A 14,802-nucleotide genomic window follows, 5' to 3' on the forward strand; every position below is an offset into this window, starting at 1 on the left:
GTAATATAATCAGAGAACAAAAGTTACTTTGATAAGTAACTTCTCTTTTTCTGTGGTTTGCAGTTTTGTGTTAGGTATTTTGCTATATGGAACATATAATTTTAAAAGTGTATTGCTCAATATGAGCAAAAAATGAAGTTGCCATTCAAGGTATGAAGTTCATACTGAGGGATTTTGCTTTATCCATCCTTCAGTAAAATTCACATTGAATAGATATTTTCAGCTAGCAGGAATACACGCTAGTCATGACCATAGTCATATACTATATTTATGGGTAAGAAAAAGGTTGTGTTGACTGCATAATTTCAAAATCATGCATTGTTTACATGACAAGACATATATAATATTGCCAGTTTCTAAAACTAAAATCAGTAAGGGGGCAGTATTAAAATCATGTTCAAATAAATGCCTTGCCTTCCCTGAACTATTGATAACACCTTCTGTTATTAATATGCAACTATTTTTAAAATCATCTACTTATTATCATTTATATTGCTTGTTTATGTTTTGCATATGGAATAATCTTTTGAAGAGTGGGTGAAAGCTGTCAATAGTGGAGTGAACCTGGCATGACTGGTTCGTTTCACTCTACAGCTACTTCAGAAGGTCCTGCTGGAATTAAGGGTAACTCATGGGTCTGTCCTTATCTCTTCTCCATCAAGTTGACCCCCTTACTCCCCATAGAGTACCCCAAGTAGCAGCATCTATGACTGCTGATGTTCAGATTAAGTCATTTCATTCTGCTGCTGCAAAGCTGAGACCAGTTTGTAACAGTGGAGGGAAGATCTAAATAGGAGAAAACTTTATTTAAAAAAAAAAAGTATGAGGCTGGAAAGCTCCCCACCTCCTCTCCAGTATCCATGAAACATAGGGGAAAGCTTCACCTGTAGCCAGGCAGAAGGAGAGGAATGCTGTCATACACAGCAGAATCCATAAAGTGGGGAAAGCCCACATGGGTAAAAAAATCTACTGGCCAAGCTTTTCAGAAAATAAATTCTCTGAGCTGTAATGACAGTACTTTGTGGAAATCCCAGTTCCAAACTGTGGCTGATGGTATGGATTTTCTCACCAGAGCAACTGATACTACTGGTTGGAAGGAAACTGGAACCACAGATGCTCTCAGGATCAACTGTTCCAACTCTCCTCTGGGACAGAGCCTTTCTTTCAGTATTGCTTTGCCTACTAACTTGAGTTCTGTCTAATAAATAATTCTGTGTTGTTATTATATGGCATCTCTCTAGGTGTAATGCAACTGTTATTATTTAGTGCTATAAATTTACCTGTATTTATACAATGCAAGAAGTCAAGGTTCCTAACTGAGGAGCTAATATTCTAATTATTTTTCCAATGAAGCCATTATTCAGTAAATATTGTTCAATAACAATGTGTACATGATTTAATCAAGGCCAATGATTCACAATATCCAGGTATCAGGAAAATGGAATTGACTGACAGAATAATTCTTGTGTAGCTGCTCTTGATGTAAATAATCAAACAATTGCTATGCCTGTGTCACAAATACATATAGAACAAGAACAAGAACATTCAGGGATCTTGAGGCTAGTAAAATTCTTCTGCATTATCACTAATTATGGGGGAGAAATTTCATCTCCCATATGTTGTTCCCTTCGTGAGTTACTGGCTTGAAGACAGTTTTTCTTCTGCCCGTATTAAATATGCCTTTTCCAAATCCATTGACAATCTGCTGTTTGGCTGCAAGTACTTTATAAAAGAATGACACAGTCGTAACAAGTAGCACATTATGAATCTGGAGCCACTAATTACAGAACTCCTTACAATTAAGCACCTAAGTAAATTAGGCAGGGAAATGTTTAACATGTAAGGTCAAGGCTAACTGAATTTAAAAAGATTATAATTTTCTCAAGTGGAATGTCACATTTTTGTTGTCAATAAATTGTGTGTTAATTCACCATTTGTCACATGGTTAAAATCTGTTCTTGCTTTTCAGTCAATGGTCCTCCTGCTTCATAGCCAACGGCAGTACATCTTTGAATATGATCTGTTGGATAGGCTTTCTGCCATCACCATGCCCAGCGTTGCTCGTCATACCATGCAAACCATTCGTTCCATTGGCTATTACCGGAACATATACAACCCCCCTGAAAGCAACGCCTCCGTTATCATGGACTACAATGAAGAGGGACAGCTCCTTCAAACAGCTTTCTTGGGTACAAGCCGAAGAGTCTTGTTCAAATACAGAAGGCAGACGAAGCTCTCAGAAATTTTGTATGATAGTACAAGAGTCAGTTTTACTTATGATGAGACAGCAGGTGTTCTGAAAACAGTAAACCTCCAGAGTGATGGTTTTATCTGCACCATTAGATACAGGCAAATCGGCCCACTGATTGACAGGCAGATTTTCCGCTTTAGTGAAGACGGAATGGTAAATGCTCGATTTGACTACAGCTATGACAATAGCTTCAGAGTGACTAGCATGCAAGGTGTCATCAATGAAACCCCGTTGCCTATTGATCTCTACCAGTTTGACGATATCTCTGGTAAAGTTGAGCAGTTTGGAAAATTTGGAGTTATATATTATGATATTAACCAGATAATTTCCACAGCTGTAATGACTTATACAAAACACTTTGATGCTCATGGCCGCATCAAGGAAATTCAGTATGAAATCTTTAGGTCACTAATGTACTGGATTACAATTCAGTACGATAACATGGGGCGAGTGACTAAAAGAGAAATTAAAATTGGGCCATTTGCCAATACCACCAAATATGCTTATGAATATGATGTTGATGGTCAGCTCCAGACAGTTTATCTAAATGAAAAAATCATGTGGCGATACAACTATGATTTAAATGGCAACCTCCATTTGCTCAACCCTAGTAACAGTGCCCGTTTGACCCCACTTCGCTATGACCTGAGAGACAGAATCACTCGACTAGGCGATGTTCAGTACCGATTAGATGAAGATGGATTCCTGCGTCAGAGGGGTACTGAGATCTTTGAATACAGCTCAAAGGGCCTTCTCACTAGAGTTTACAGCAAAGGCAGTGGATGGACAGTGATATACCGTTACGATGGGCTAGGACGACGGGTTTCCAGTAAAACTAGCCTCGGACAGCACCTCCAGTTTTTTTATGCAGACCTTACTTATCCAACCAGGATAACTCATGTATATAACCATTCAAGCTCTGAGATCACTTCTCTTTACTATGACCTGCAAGGGCATCTTTTTGCCATGGAGATTAGTAGTGGGGATGAGTTTTATATTGCCTCAGACAACACTGGGACACCACTGGCTGTTTTTAGTAGCAACGGTCTGATGCTTAAACAAATTCAGTACACTGCTTATGGCGAGATCTATTTTGACTCCAACCTTGACTTTCAGTTGGTAATAGGATTCCACGGAGGCTTGTATGACCCATTGACTAAACTAGTCCATTTTGGAGAAAGAGATTATGACATATTGGCAGGCCGCTGGACTACACCTGACATTGAAATCTGGAAAAGAATTGGGAAGGATCCAGCTCCTTTTAACCTCTACATGTTTAGAAATAACAATCCAGCCAGTAAAATACATGATGTGAAAGATTATATCACAGGTAAATTGTAATTGTTTAAATTGTAGCAATATTTCGCACCTACTCAAAAATCTAACTTGTTATAATGTACTCACCACCCTGAAATCTGAGCATGTGCGTTATGAACTAAGTATGCTGTCAGCTAACTGAATATGGGAAAATGTCAGGAAATTTAATTTAATTGTTCAGAACATTTGCTACACAAATAGGTTAGATGATGCATGTTTCAGTTTGTTTCCATTTATGTAAAGCAAAATGACATATCACTGTGCATCAACGGAAGTTCCTGCAAAATACAGAGTTATGTGAATACATGTCATGTGTTTCAATATTAGAACTAAGTAAGATTATCTGTGCCTTTTTTTATTTAGGTTGGGTCAGACTAAATGAGGCTCATTTGCATTTAGTAAGGAGGTGTGAGTGTTCCTCCAAAAAGGAAATAGGGAAACAAGTGGTTTTCCATCATTTGACAAACAGTTGCCCACTGGTTAGTTAATAGGTGTTGACAGGCTGTCAGAGATAGGGCTGCCTACAGTCCCTTGAATCTATCATCTCCTAGCAATATGTACTGTAGGGAATGCCGTAGCACTAATTTTCAGTGTGACATTTAGAGAAATGCAGTTGCCACAAAAGTATTACTAGAAAAATGAAAACTAAATTTTAACTAACATCTTTGATCTACAGTAGAACCTCAGAGTTCCGAACGCCCAAGTTACAAAGTGACCTGTCAACCACACACCTCATTTGAAACTGGAAGTATGCAATCAGGCAACAACAGAGACCAAAAAAAAAAGGCAACCACAGAACAAGATTGTGTTAAACATAAACTACTAAAAAAAAAAGTTAACAGCATTTTTCCTCTGCATAGTAAAGTTTCAAAGCTGGATTAAGTCAATGTTGAATTGTAAACTTTTGAAAGAACAACCATAATGTTTTATTCAGAGTTACAAATATTCCAGAGTTACGAACAACCTCCATTCCTGTAACTCTGAGGTTCTACTGTATACAGTAATATGAACCCAACCATACATATAAAGCTGGAGCTTCTATGATTAGTTTAGGTGACTTAATGCCAGATGGCAGCTTTGTATCCATAGCTTGCTGGGGTTTATTATGTACCTGGGAACACTTTAAATAATAATTTTAAAGTAAAGATTTTCAAGACCTTTTCTGACATTCTGAAAGATTCTATTCCCTCCCCCACTTGTGAGGTGTTTTCATTGGAAACTGCTGGATTTTAATACCCACAGCCCTTCCATCTTCTTTTAATGTAGTATGTGCGAAAAGGTGGTGGCCAGACAGAAATCCATAGAACAGATACAGCTCAGGCATGAGCAGAGCAAACTGCCCCTACTCTGGCTAATCAACGTTTCTCCATCCTAACCCGGCTCCTAGCTTTCTACTGAAAAACAACCACAATCCATTGTTAGTGTGCCCAACATAATATTTTTTTTTAACTAGAAACTAATTTTAGTTACTTTACCAGCAAGGATTCTGAATATATATATAGGGGAGCTGCTGAGTTAAGAAGTTTCCATTTTACAGTGCTGCAGTCAGAGTAGAAGCCACACTTCAAGAGCAACAAATAGACAATTAAGAGTAGCAGTGCTACAAAGATCCTGCAAGCAAAATGTTTTTCCCGTTGTAGTTGCTAATTGCTACTCTGAAATAGGAAGTGTTGCAGAGATTAGATTTCAACAGTACACCTCTACCCCGATATAACACGAATTCGGATACAACGCGGTAAAGCAGCGCTCTGGGAGGGCGTTTCTGCCCGCTGCGGAGGATCAAAGCAAGTTCAATATAACGCGGTTTCACCTATAACACGGTCAGATTTTTTGGCTCCCGAGGACAGCGTTATATCTAGGTAGAGGTGTATTACTGATGGATGGGAGCAATTTTACTTTTTATTCTCATTCGCCCAACTAAATCTAAGAGAGGGTGAGTAGGATTCTGATCTCTCTTTTACAGCAACAAAATTGCCTACTAAGTTCCTTACATGGAAGGCAATTGAGCACCCAAATAGGAGTGCAAGAGGAGACAATAGGATTGCCTGGACACAACTGAGAACAGAAAGTGACCTGCAGTACTTTTATTACTGATGATTGTTTACGGAGATGGAAAGAACTCAGCTTGACTATGAAATGCCAGTGGAGTTTGCAGGGCAGCAATTAGAAAAACATCTTTTCCTTGTGCTTCTATATTTATTCTGGAGATCACTGAGATATAAACGTGAGAGACTATAATGCCTTAAAAACAGCCACCTTTAAGATTGGAGTAGTACTTTACCTTGGAAGTTATCTAAATATGCCATCTGGGTTATACCTGTACATAGGCTAGTTCCAGTAGAGTTGTAGTATAAAATCTTCATGCTGTACAGACTATAGACACCAGTACCACAAGAAGAATGTTAAATAATTCTGAAATGTTACGCAATGCAACTCTTGTGGCTTTGACAAGAATTACTTTTAGATTAAAACAGATAAAAATTACATTTCAAAATACAGAAAATTCTTTTTTTTCCCTTTTATATTTTTCTTCCAGATGTTAACAGCTGGCTGGTGACATTTGGCTTCCATCTGCACAATGCCATACCTGGTTTCCCTGTTCCGAAATTTGATTTAACAGAGCCTTCGTATGAACTTGTGAAGAGTCAGCAATGGGACGATATACCAGTAAGAAAAATAAAAAAACCACCAAAGATAGAGATAGGGTTGAATAGAAGGAACTTTTCTAATTTACCTATACATTCCTCAGGGTGCTGCTTGCCAGTTTTTTATTTAAACAATGTATTGCAAATCTCTATGCCTGAAATATTTTTCCAAAGGATTTACTTAATTACAGGTGCTAATTCTACACCAGTTTTTGTACTTTGGTAAATTAAGTATGATTTTAAACAAGATCCAGTTTGTTTTCAATAAAATAGATAAGAATGTAGAGAGAAATAATAAATAAATATAGTACTTTGAAACCCTTTTTAGAGTTGTAGGTTTCCCAGTGGAAACTCTAGAGATTGGATTTATACCAACACCCTGCCTGAAGGCAGAAAGTGAATACAGTAATAAAAAAATAGACTGTGAAATAAACGGAAGAATAGGTGATATAAATTATGCATACTGGGCACCAGTACAATTTTACTTCTCTTTAATATTAACCATGTTTTATATGTAAAGATAAAATATTGAAAATGAAATTACCTCAGGTAAAACCCATTACATTACATAGAATCAAAACTCCAGGTGCTTATGAAATTCCATGGGGAAAAAAAGTATCTACTGCAGACCAGAACACCTGTAACAGTTTTAAATGACAAAAGAAATGAAATAGAATGTAAAACTGAAAAGCCAAATCTGCCATTTAGTAAAATGGAATTTATAAATCTAGTCATTCAGAGAACAAAAAGTTACATACAATAAAATCCCAAAATTTGCAATGAGACAGACTAAGAAGAGATAAAAAATGGACAATCCCAGAATAATGATTCCAAAAAAAAAGCATTTCTCATTTACAGGAATGATTATGTAGAATTTTAAGTAGTGGTCAGTAATTTATTATCATGATCACTGTTGTTAATGAATCTGTGTATAGTATCATAATTTTGCACAGTGCTTTACAAGATTGTAAACTCTTTAGGATCATGTCTTTTTTTAATCTAATTTAGACAAACAGAGATTATGAAAGGGGGTAGGAAAAGGATGTACCTCACAATGAGTTACATTGTATGGCAGGGGTAGGCAACCTATGGCACGCTGAAGGCGGCACGCGAGCTGATTTTCAGTAGCACTCACACAGCCCAGGTCCTGGCCACCGGTCCGGGGGGCTCTGCATTTTAATTTAATTTTAAATGAAGCTTCTTAAACATTTTTAAAACCTTATTTACTTTACATACAGCAATAGTTTAGTTATATATTATAGACTTATAGAAAGAGACCTTCTAAAAAGGTTAAAATGTATTACTGGCACGCGAAACCTTAAATTAGAGTGAATAAATGAAGACTTGGCACACCACTTCTAAAAGGTTGCCGACCCATGTTGTATGGGAAGTGATTAATAAATCTGGTATTTTAAAGGAGACTCAGAAACAAAGGAAGCAGCAAGGGAAAAGGATGGTGAGAACGCACACAGCAAGGTGGAGAGTGATGGGGGATCTAGGCTGGGGCAGTTCTTCAGAATCTTTGAAATGAGAACAGAAGGTGGGAGTGAGACTGGAAAGGAGTGAGAGGCAGTTGGAGTGCAGGAAGTGAAGACACTGGGAATAGCCTACTCAAGGAGCTCGGAGATAAATGGAAGAAGGCAGCTGTGTTGAGTGAGGATTTCTTCAGAGTAGAGATGATCTGTGCAAAAGGGAAGGTGCCAGAGGGGAGAGGTGAAACAGAGAAGGAATGAGAAAGAGAGCAAGGGAGATTGGGATGCAGGAGGAGGTGGGATCAAGTTGACAAGTTGGAGGAGTTTGAGTTGTGCATTCATTTGGGATGACAGAGGAGAACACAGAGCTAAAAGAGGACAAAATCAAAGGTAAAGAAAGGACAGGGGAGACAGTGGGATAGAGAGCACCTATCAATTTGACCTTTGAATAAGTTATTACAGTCTTGGACAGAAAGAGCAGCGGAATAGATGGTGAAGTGCCATCAAGGATTCTTTTATTTAATTTAGTTTTCAAGTAAGAAGGACACCTAGCTAAGACTCTGGGCACCCTAACATCATTAATAACACACAAAATTCCACAATAAGTGACAATTAAAAAGAAAAAAGATTAGAGGCGTGAGAGTGGAGAGCAGGTACAGGACAGGGCAGGACCAGCAGAGCTGATGGAAGAGAGAACAAACTTAGGGTGGAAGGAGTCAGCATGTTCACAGGACTTCCTCCAAACAAAGGTGCTCGGTACAGTGAGATAATGAACTGAAATTGATTTGAGGGGGGTGCAGACAAAGGTGAGACGTTCAAAGTGCTCGTGTTGGAAGAGAAAGTAGCATGGTTTTCATTATTCAGTAACAAGATAGAACTCATCAGAAGGCATGAACAGACATGAATACAGCATATATACATGTTGGTTCTGGGTAAGCAGCTCTCACTGCTACTGGTTAACTAACATGAGAGCCACAGACGGCCTGTGCTTCCCATGTGCTGCCAGTGTGTCACCTTCTTTCTCCCCCAGTAGAGCTGTAGGCCTGAGCTCTGTCTCTGGTCTGCACTGTGCAGATTAGAAACCAGGTGGGGAAGCAATTTATATTTTCACCTTTTAGAGTTAAGTGATGGGAAGTTCCTTCACCTGTTCCTCTCCCAGCCCCGACTGGATGTAAAGACCTGGGAATGTGTATGGCTGGGGGATGGAGTTATTCACCCTGGCAACTAGAGAGAGCTGAGGGTTGGAGAAACGTGCTTAAAAATAATCTTTGCCCCTCGGAAGATGCTAGAGCACCTGGCTGCTATTTGTGTCATCATGTAGTCTGAATGGGTAGGGCAGGGATCAGCAACCTTTGGCCCACAGCCTGCCAGGGTAAGCCCCCTGGCTGGCCGGGCCGGTTTGTTTACCTGCCGCGTCCACAGGTTCACTGCTCCAGGCCAATGCAGGCTATGGGAAGCGGTGGCCAGCACATCCCTCGGCCCGCACTGCTTCCCAAAGTCCCTATTGGCCTGGAGCAGCGAACCACGGCCAGTGGGAGCTGCGGACATGGCAGGTAAACAAACTGGCCCAGCCCGCAAGGGGGCTTGCCCTGACGGGCCATGGGCCACAGGTTGCTGATCTCTGGGGTAGGGTGTAGCGTGCATTTAGCATGCACTGATTTAGTTGGGGATTGGTCTTGCTTTGAGTAGGGGGTTGGACTAGATGACCTCCTGAGGTCCCTTCCAACCCTGATATTCCATGATTCTGTGATTTATAACTGAGTCACCTTTGCGACTTTTTGAATTGAGCACTGCCAGCTGAAAACCATATTTGTCAGCAGTTTTCCCCTGAGCCTCACCAGTCATTGCCCAGCATAGGCGGGGTTGGATTTTTTTTTTTTTAACATGTGAAACCCATGTTATCACGTCTGAGCAGGCAGAGGCTGTGAAGACAGTAATCATACATTGTGCTTTGGCATCCCCTCTCCCCATTTGTAGAGGTGGGAGAAGGAAGAGTCCCAACGCTCAGAAAAGGTGCCATGGCAGAAGAGTTAGATGTAGCTCACAGATCCCCTCTGGAGTGCTTCAGAGGAGAGATGCTTTAATGCCTGACTGCTGCAGGAGAGATCAGAGCCCACACAATTGAATTGGCTGTGGCTTTCACCAACAGCTACACTATTTTGGAGAAGGGCTGGCAGTACCCAGTACTGCACCCCTCCACCAGGCACATTTTTGTAGGTGGTGGGCCTGCTTCCCTTCTCTCTCTCCTTGTTTCCTCCCTATTAATGTCCAGTTTGGGGGAAGTTCCTGATCCTACCATCTCATACCCCACCAGCTGCAGGAAGCTGTGGGATGTCTCCTGGCGATGGAGTAGCATAGTTATAGACCTGCTACTGCCTGAGAGTTCCGCCTCAGCTATAGTAGAGGGCAGGTCTTAGTTTTGTTTTGAGAGCGGGCTACTAGAGAGCCCTAAAACTCTTTGTTTAGAATGACAATCCTAGCAGGCAATTATTGCCCGTTGCATTTTACAAAGGGGAGGGGCGTCATCATTACAACGACAGGGGTAAGCCTACTAGCAAATATAAATTGGTGACAGTGTCTCATTATAGGTGCTGTGTTTTTCCCTCTCATCATTTTCACCACTTGGGAAACCTAAAGAGAGAGAGATGGCTGGGACAGGAACCCACTGTCTGAAACTAGCAATTCCCCCACCTAATGCCAAAACTAAAGATTTGTATCTGCACAGAATGGGGTGTTCTAGCAGTGTGAGTACAGAACTAGGAGCCAAGGTTCATAGATATTAGTCCCAATTCCCTTCGGTGGCACTGAGGCCATTAGCTAAATTTTTGCCTCCATTCCTCATTGGGAAAAATGGGGATATTACTACATTATAGAGATGTTCTCAGGATTAATTTGTTAAAATATGAAAGGCCTGTCTAAATGCTAAGCATGTACTAACACACGGGCCCTTGCTGTATAACTCACTGAGTAGCCTTTGAAGTTAAAGGATTTTTTGTGTGTATGTTCTCAAGGAGCCAAATGAAAAAAACACTGATTATCAAACAAACTAGCCTTTGTGACTTAGCGGAACAACCAGTATGTAGATTCAATTAGCTCCTTGGCACTGTCAGTTGTGGCATATCCCATTGTCAGCCATGGGCAGTATGCCAAGAAAGCCTGATTGTTTGGCATGTAAGGGCTACAGATGGTTTTTAAAACTTCTGTCTCTTCTTATTTCCAGCCAATTTCTGGAGTGCAACAACAAGTGGCAAGGCATGCGAAGGCTTTCCTGTCCCTGGGAAAGATGGCAGAAGTGCAAATCAGTAGACCCAAATCCAGTGGAGAGAAGTCATGGCTGTGGTTTGCGACAGTGAAGTCTCTGATTGGAAAAGGGGTTATGCTTGCTGTCAGTCAAGGGAAAGTGCTGACTAATGTGCTCAACATTGCAAATGAGGACTGCATAAAAGTGGCAGCTGTTCTGAACAATGCCTACTACCTGGAGAACTTGCATTTCACCATTGAGGGGAAGGACACTCACTATTTCATCAAGACCACTTCCCCGGAGAGTGATCTCGGCACTTTGAGGCTGACAAGTGGGCGCAAAGCCCTGGAAAATGGCATCAACGTAACCGTTTCCCAGTCCACCACAGTGGTGAATGGCAGGACTCGTAGGTTTGCTGATGTCGAAATGCAGTATGGTGCGTTAGCTCTTCACGTCCGCTACGGCATGACGCTCGATGAGGAGAAGGCACGAATATTGGAGCAGGCTAGGCAAAGAGCTCTATCCAATGCCTGGGCTAGGGAACAACAAAGAGTAAGAGATGGAGAGGAAGGTGCCAGGTTATGGACCGAAGGGGAAAAGAGGCAGCTGCTAAGTGCTGGAAAGGTACAAGGATATGATGGGTACTATGTACTCTCTGTGGAGCAATACCCTGAATTAGCAGACAGTGCTAACAATATACAGTTCCTTAGACAAAGTGAGATAGGAAAGAGGTAACACACTGGCTTAGCTGAGGCTGCCAAAGAGACTGACTGTGTATCAGTGTCTTCTGAAAGGGAGACGAAACTGTTTTGCTGCATTACTACTTGAGCCTAAACTTATACCTTTGCTCAGATTTTGCTGTAGCACAATCTGAATAGACTCTACAAAGAAGAGAGAGCCTTCCAGAAGAATGATACTGCTAAAAACAAAACTTTTTTTCTGAATGACCTTAAAGGTGATCTGCTTTAAAGAATATGTTTACATATGCATATCGCTGCACTCAAGTTGGACTGAAAGTATTAAAAAAAGGCCTAAAAATTTTGCAACAGGCTGTCTGTTCCTTTGAACACTGTATTTAACTACAATACAGATCCATACAGTGTTTCCAAATATTACCGAATTGTTGACCTTTTGCTTACAAGAAGTAATCTCTCTTTCTTTCTCTCTCTCTCTCTCTTCCTCTGCATAGGATGTGGTATATAGTTCTGTTCATTTTAAAATGTGGGGCAGAAATTATTGTTTATGGACAACCCAACTGCTTAAAATTGTGCTGCTTTCTGAAAGGACATTGGCACAATGATTTATGCTACCATGTGAATTTGATAATGGATTTTACAATGCTAACATGGTTTGCCTCAGGGGGCAAAATGGCAAATAGAATCCTTGTCACAGATAAGCAAAGGAAACCCTGATTTTTTTGGTAAATTATGTGAGACAAGTTGTTTATGGATTTTTATATGAATTACAATTTACTGTACATCAAATATTAGTCTCAGAGGAGTTAATTTATGTAAAGTGTTTAAAAAAGTTTATACTTAAAAATAAAATGATAAAAACATGTGCTGTGTGTGATTTTTTTAAAAAAGAATTGCACCTTTGTTATGTTATAGCTGTACAGTATAAAGGATTATATTGTAGAGATATAACAATGTATGACTAATGTCCAGAAGTGTTAATATTTTTGTATTAGGTTTAAAACTGTGCATCTGTCTATCACTTTGCTGATAGGATGGAGCATTCCCAAGTGGCTAGCTAATCAGACAACTCCCTTTCCTGTCGCCCAAGCCAGTGCAGCTTCATCAGTCACTGCTAAAAGGCACAGTAACCAAATAAGGCTTGTTTATTATGATGGAAGACTTTAATAGGTTGGGTTTTTCTTGCATTCTCCAGGCCCCAATGTAATAAATGGACATTTCTTCATAAAAAGTGGGGTTTCTGTTGTTTGCTTTTTTTATGTGGGCTTAGAAGCTACGTTACGCAATGGAAAGAATAGTGTCTCAGGTGCTTGGCAAATGTATGTAGAAGATGATACGATGTAGTCTCATCCACTTTATGTCAACTTTGTCTTCTGTATAATACAGCTGTTTTAAATGTATACTTTTAAGAAAGAGGAAAGCTAGCAATGATTAGATGCTACAGAGTTTCTGTTTAGAAGGGTAAGCCATTGAGTGGGTTAGTGCCCTGGCCTTGGGCTTCCAAGTCAAACCCTGTTACTCTGAAAACTGAACAGGAACTGGGGGTGAGATGGGGATGAATATCCTAGTGCCTAGTCATATCAGAAAACCACCACACAATGTGGCATGCTGTGCTCCCAATAAAGGTCCATTGAATTGGTTGCAGGACAGCACTGAGGTGTGCACACAGTTCCAGGTAGGTGGCTTGCACAGCACCTCTGATCTGTGTGTCATTTCTTGGCTCAAGCCATTCTCAGCTCTTTGAGCACCAAATTCAGCCACAAAAAAAGTATTTTTAAGACAAGACAAAATTGGGTTTTTTTTTATTTTCATTGAACTATACATGGTATTTCTATCTATGTATGATAATGGCAAAACATAGCAAGTGAACATGTCTTAAATATGAACGGTTCATGTGGCTGTAAGAAAAATAGTTTTCTAATTGATTTGTATACTGAGATTCTATAGTATTACATACTCTAAATTGCACAGCAGGATTGTTTGATAAACAGATTGGCTGGGAGAGATTCAAACTAGCTACAGAACTAATTATACTTTTAATGAATTCTGCTCTTTTATTAGACTGAAAGCACAGATTAGTTAATATTTTTTATCCTTGAAGTTCTGAGGACCCTAAATTTAGAAACTATGATAACGTCAGCCCCCAAAGGAGTGGTCTGGTTTAGCATTTTACAGTTTTAATCTAAAATGTAAAGTGTTTGCAGTTCTGTTGGGTGGCTCTGTCACAGCACTCTATCTAGCATGCTGCAAGTGCTCTCTGTTGAAATAGGCTCATATTCTTAATTATATCAAATGTTTCTGTTCTGTTTCAGTATGAAAAGCTTGTATAACATGTCAAAATTGAAATATACCTTCTACCTGACTTATACTAGTTTCTTCTCCTTTGTTTGGGCACCAGTAAATAACAAATTTATAGTATCTGTTGGTGATCATTCTAGATAAAGTCAAATCAAGCCAATTAGTGGCCTTGTTAGTAAGTATAATGAGCCTATTTCTTGCTAAAAAGACTTGTGATCTGGATATGCTCCTGCAGGAAGTAATGACCTTGGGGAATATGTAAACAAAAGATCATTTTTTTAAAGAAAAACTGTATAATTAAAAGAAGTAGCTTACAGCAAAGAAAATGAGATTCAACGTATTTTAGGCAAAGCCAGTCAAAATGCTTTCATGATATTTTGAGATGTAAATTTTGTCTGATTTGTACTGGTCTTTTAATTTGCCTTCTGAACTTTATATGTGTCCTGAATTTTCCACAAATTGATGACTCTAGATTGCATTTAGGCTTTCCAATAAAAGCCAACCCAACGTGTGTGCGCATTGATATTTGTTTTTTAAACGTGTGTCAGACATTACAAGTGTGTTATTGCTTTTCAGTTTATACCTGAGGATGCAATGTGATCCAGTTGTACTGATATTGTTTTATCTGCTACACAGTAATATCTTTGTTCTCCCATCGAATGGCCCAGTCTGCTAGTTCAGCAAAGTAAATTGCTCAGTGGGATCTCACCAGTGGCCTACTTTAAAGAAACATTAAGTACACCTCACAAAGTCAACTGTTATACAGATAATTCACTCTCCATGTTTGCTTAGGAACTGGTCCCTCTCCTGCCTTCCTGAACAGTTAAAATAAGACTTAATTAAAGCATTTGATTACAAATAATCAGTTTGGCAGTTATCTCCT

At 39.7% G+C, this 14,802-nt stretch overlaps 1 protein-coding gene across 17 annotated transcripts in view; it reads left to right on the top strand.

The window, feature by feature from the left end:
• Positions 1 to 14,430, top strand: part of TENM3 (teneurin transmembrane protein 3) — an 857,073-nt gene extending 842,643 nt beyond the window's left edge. For all 17 annotated transcript variants that reach the window (XM_050945288.1, XM_050945293.1, XM_050945292.1 and 14 more), the window contains 3 exons: positions 1,970 to 3,581; positions 6,105 to 6,235; positions 10,906 to 14,430. In XM_050945288.1, the coding sequence (XP_050801245.1) occupies positions 1,970 to 3,581; positions 6,105 to 6,235; positions 10,906 to 11,661 (2,499 nt within the window). In that variant the 3' untranslated portion in view covers positions 11,662 to 14,430. The remainder of the gene's footprint in view (positions 1 to 1,969; positions 3,582 to 6,104; positions 6,236 to 10,905) is intronic.
• Positions 14,431 to 14,802: the final 372 nt, after the last annotated feature.

Source organism: Gopherus flavomarginatus, chromosome 3, assembly GCF_025201925.1.
Source record: "Gopherus flavomarginatus isolate rGopFla2 chromosome 3, rGopFla2.mat.asm, whole genome shotgun sequence".
In the NCBI taxonomy this organism is placed as follows: domain Eukaryota; kingdom Metazoa; phylum Chordata; order Testudines; family Testudinidae; genus Gopherus; species Gopherus flavomarginatus.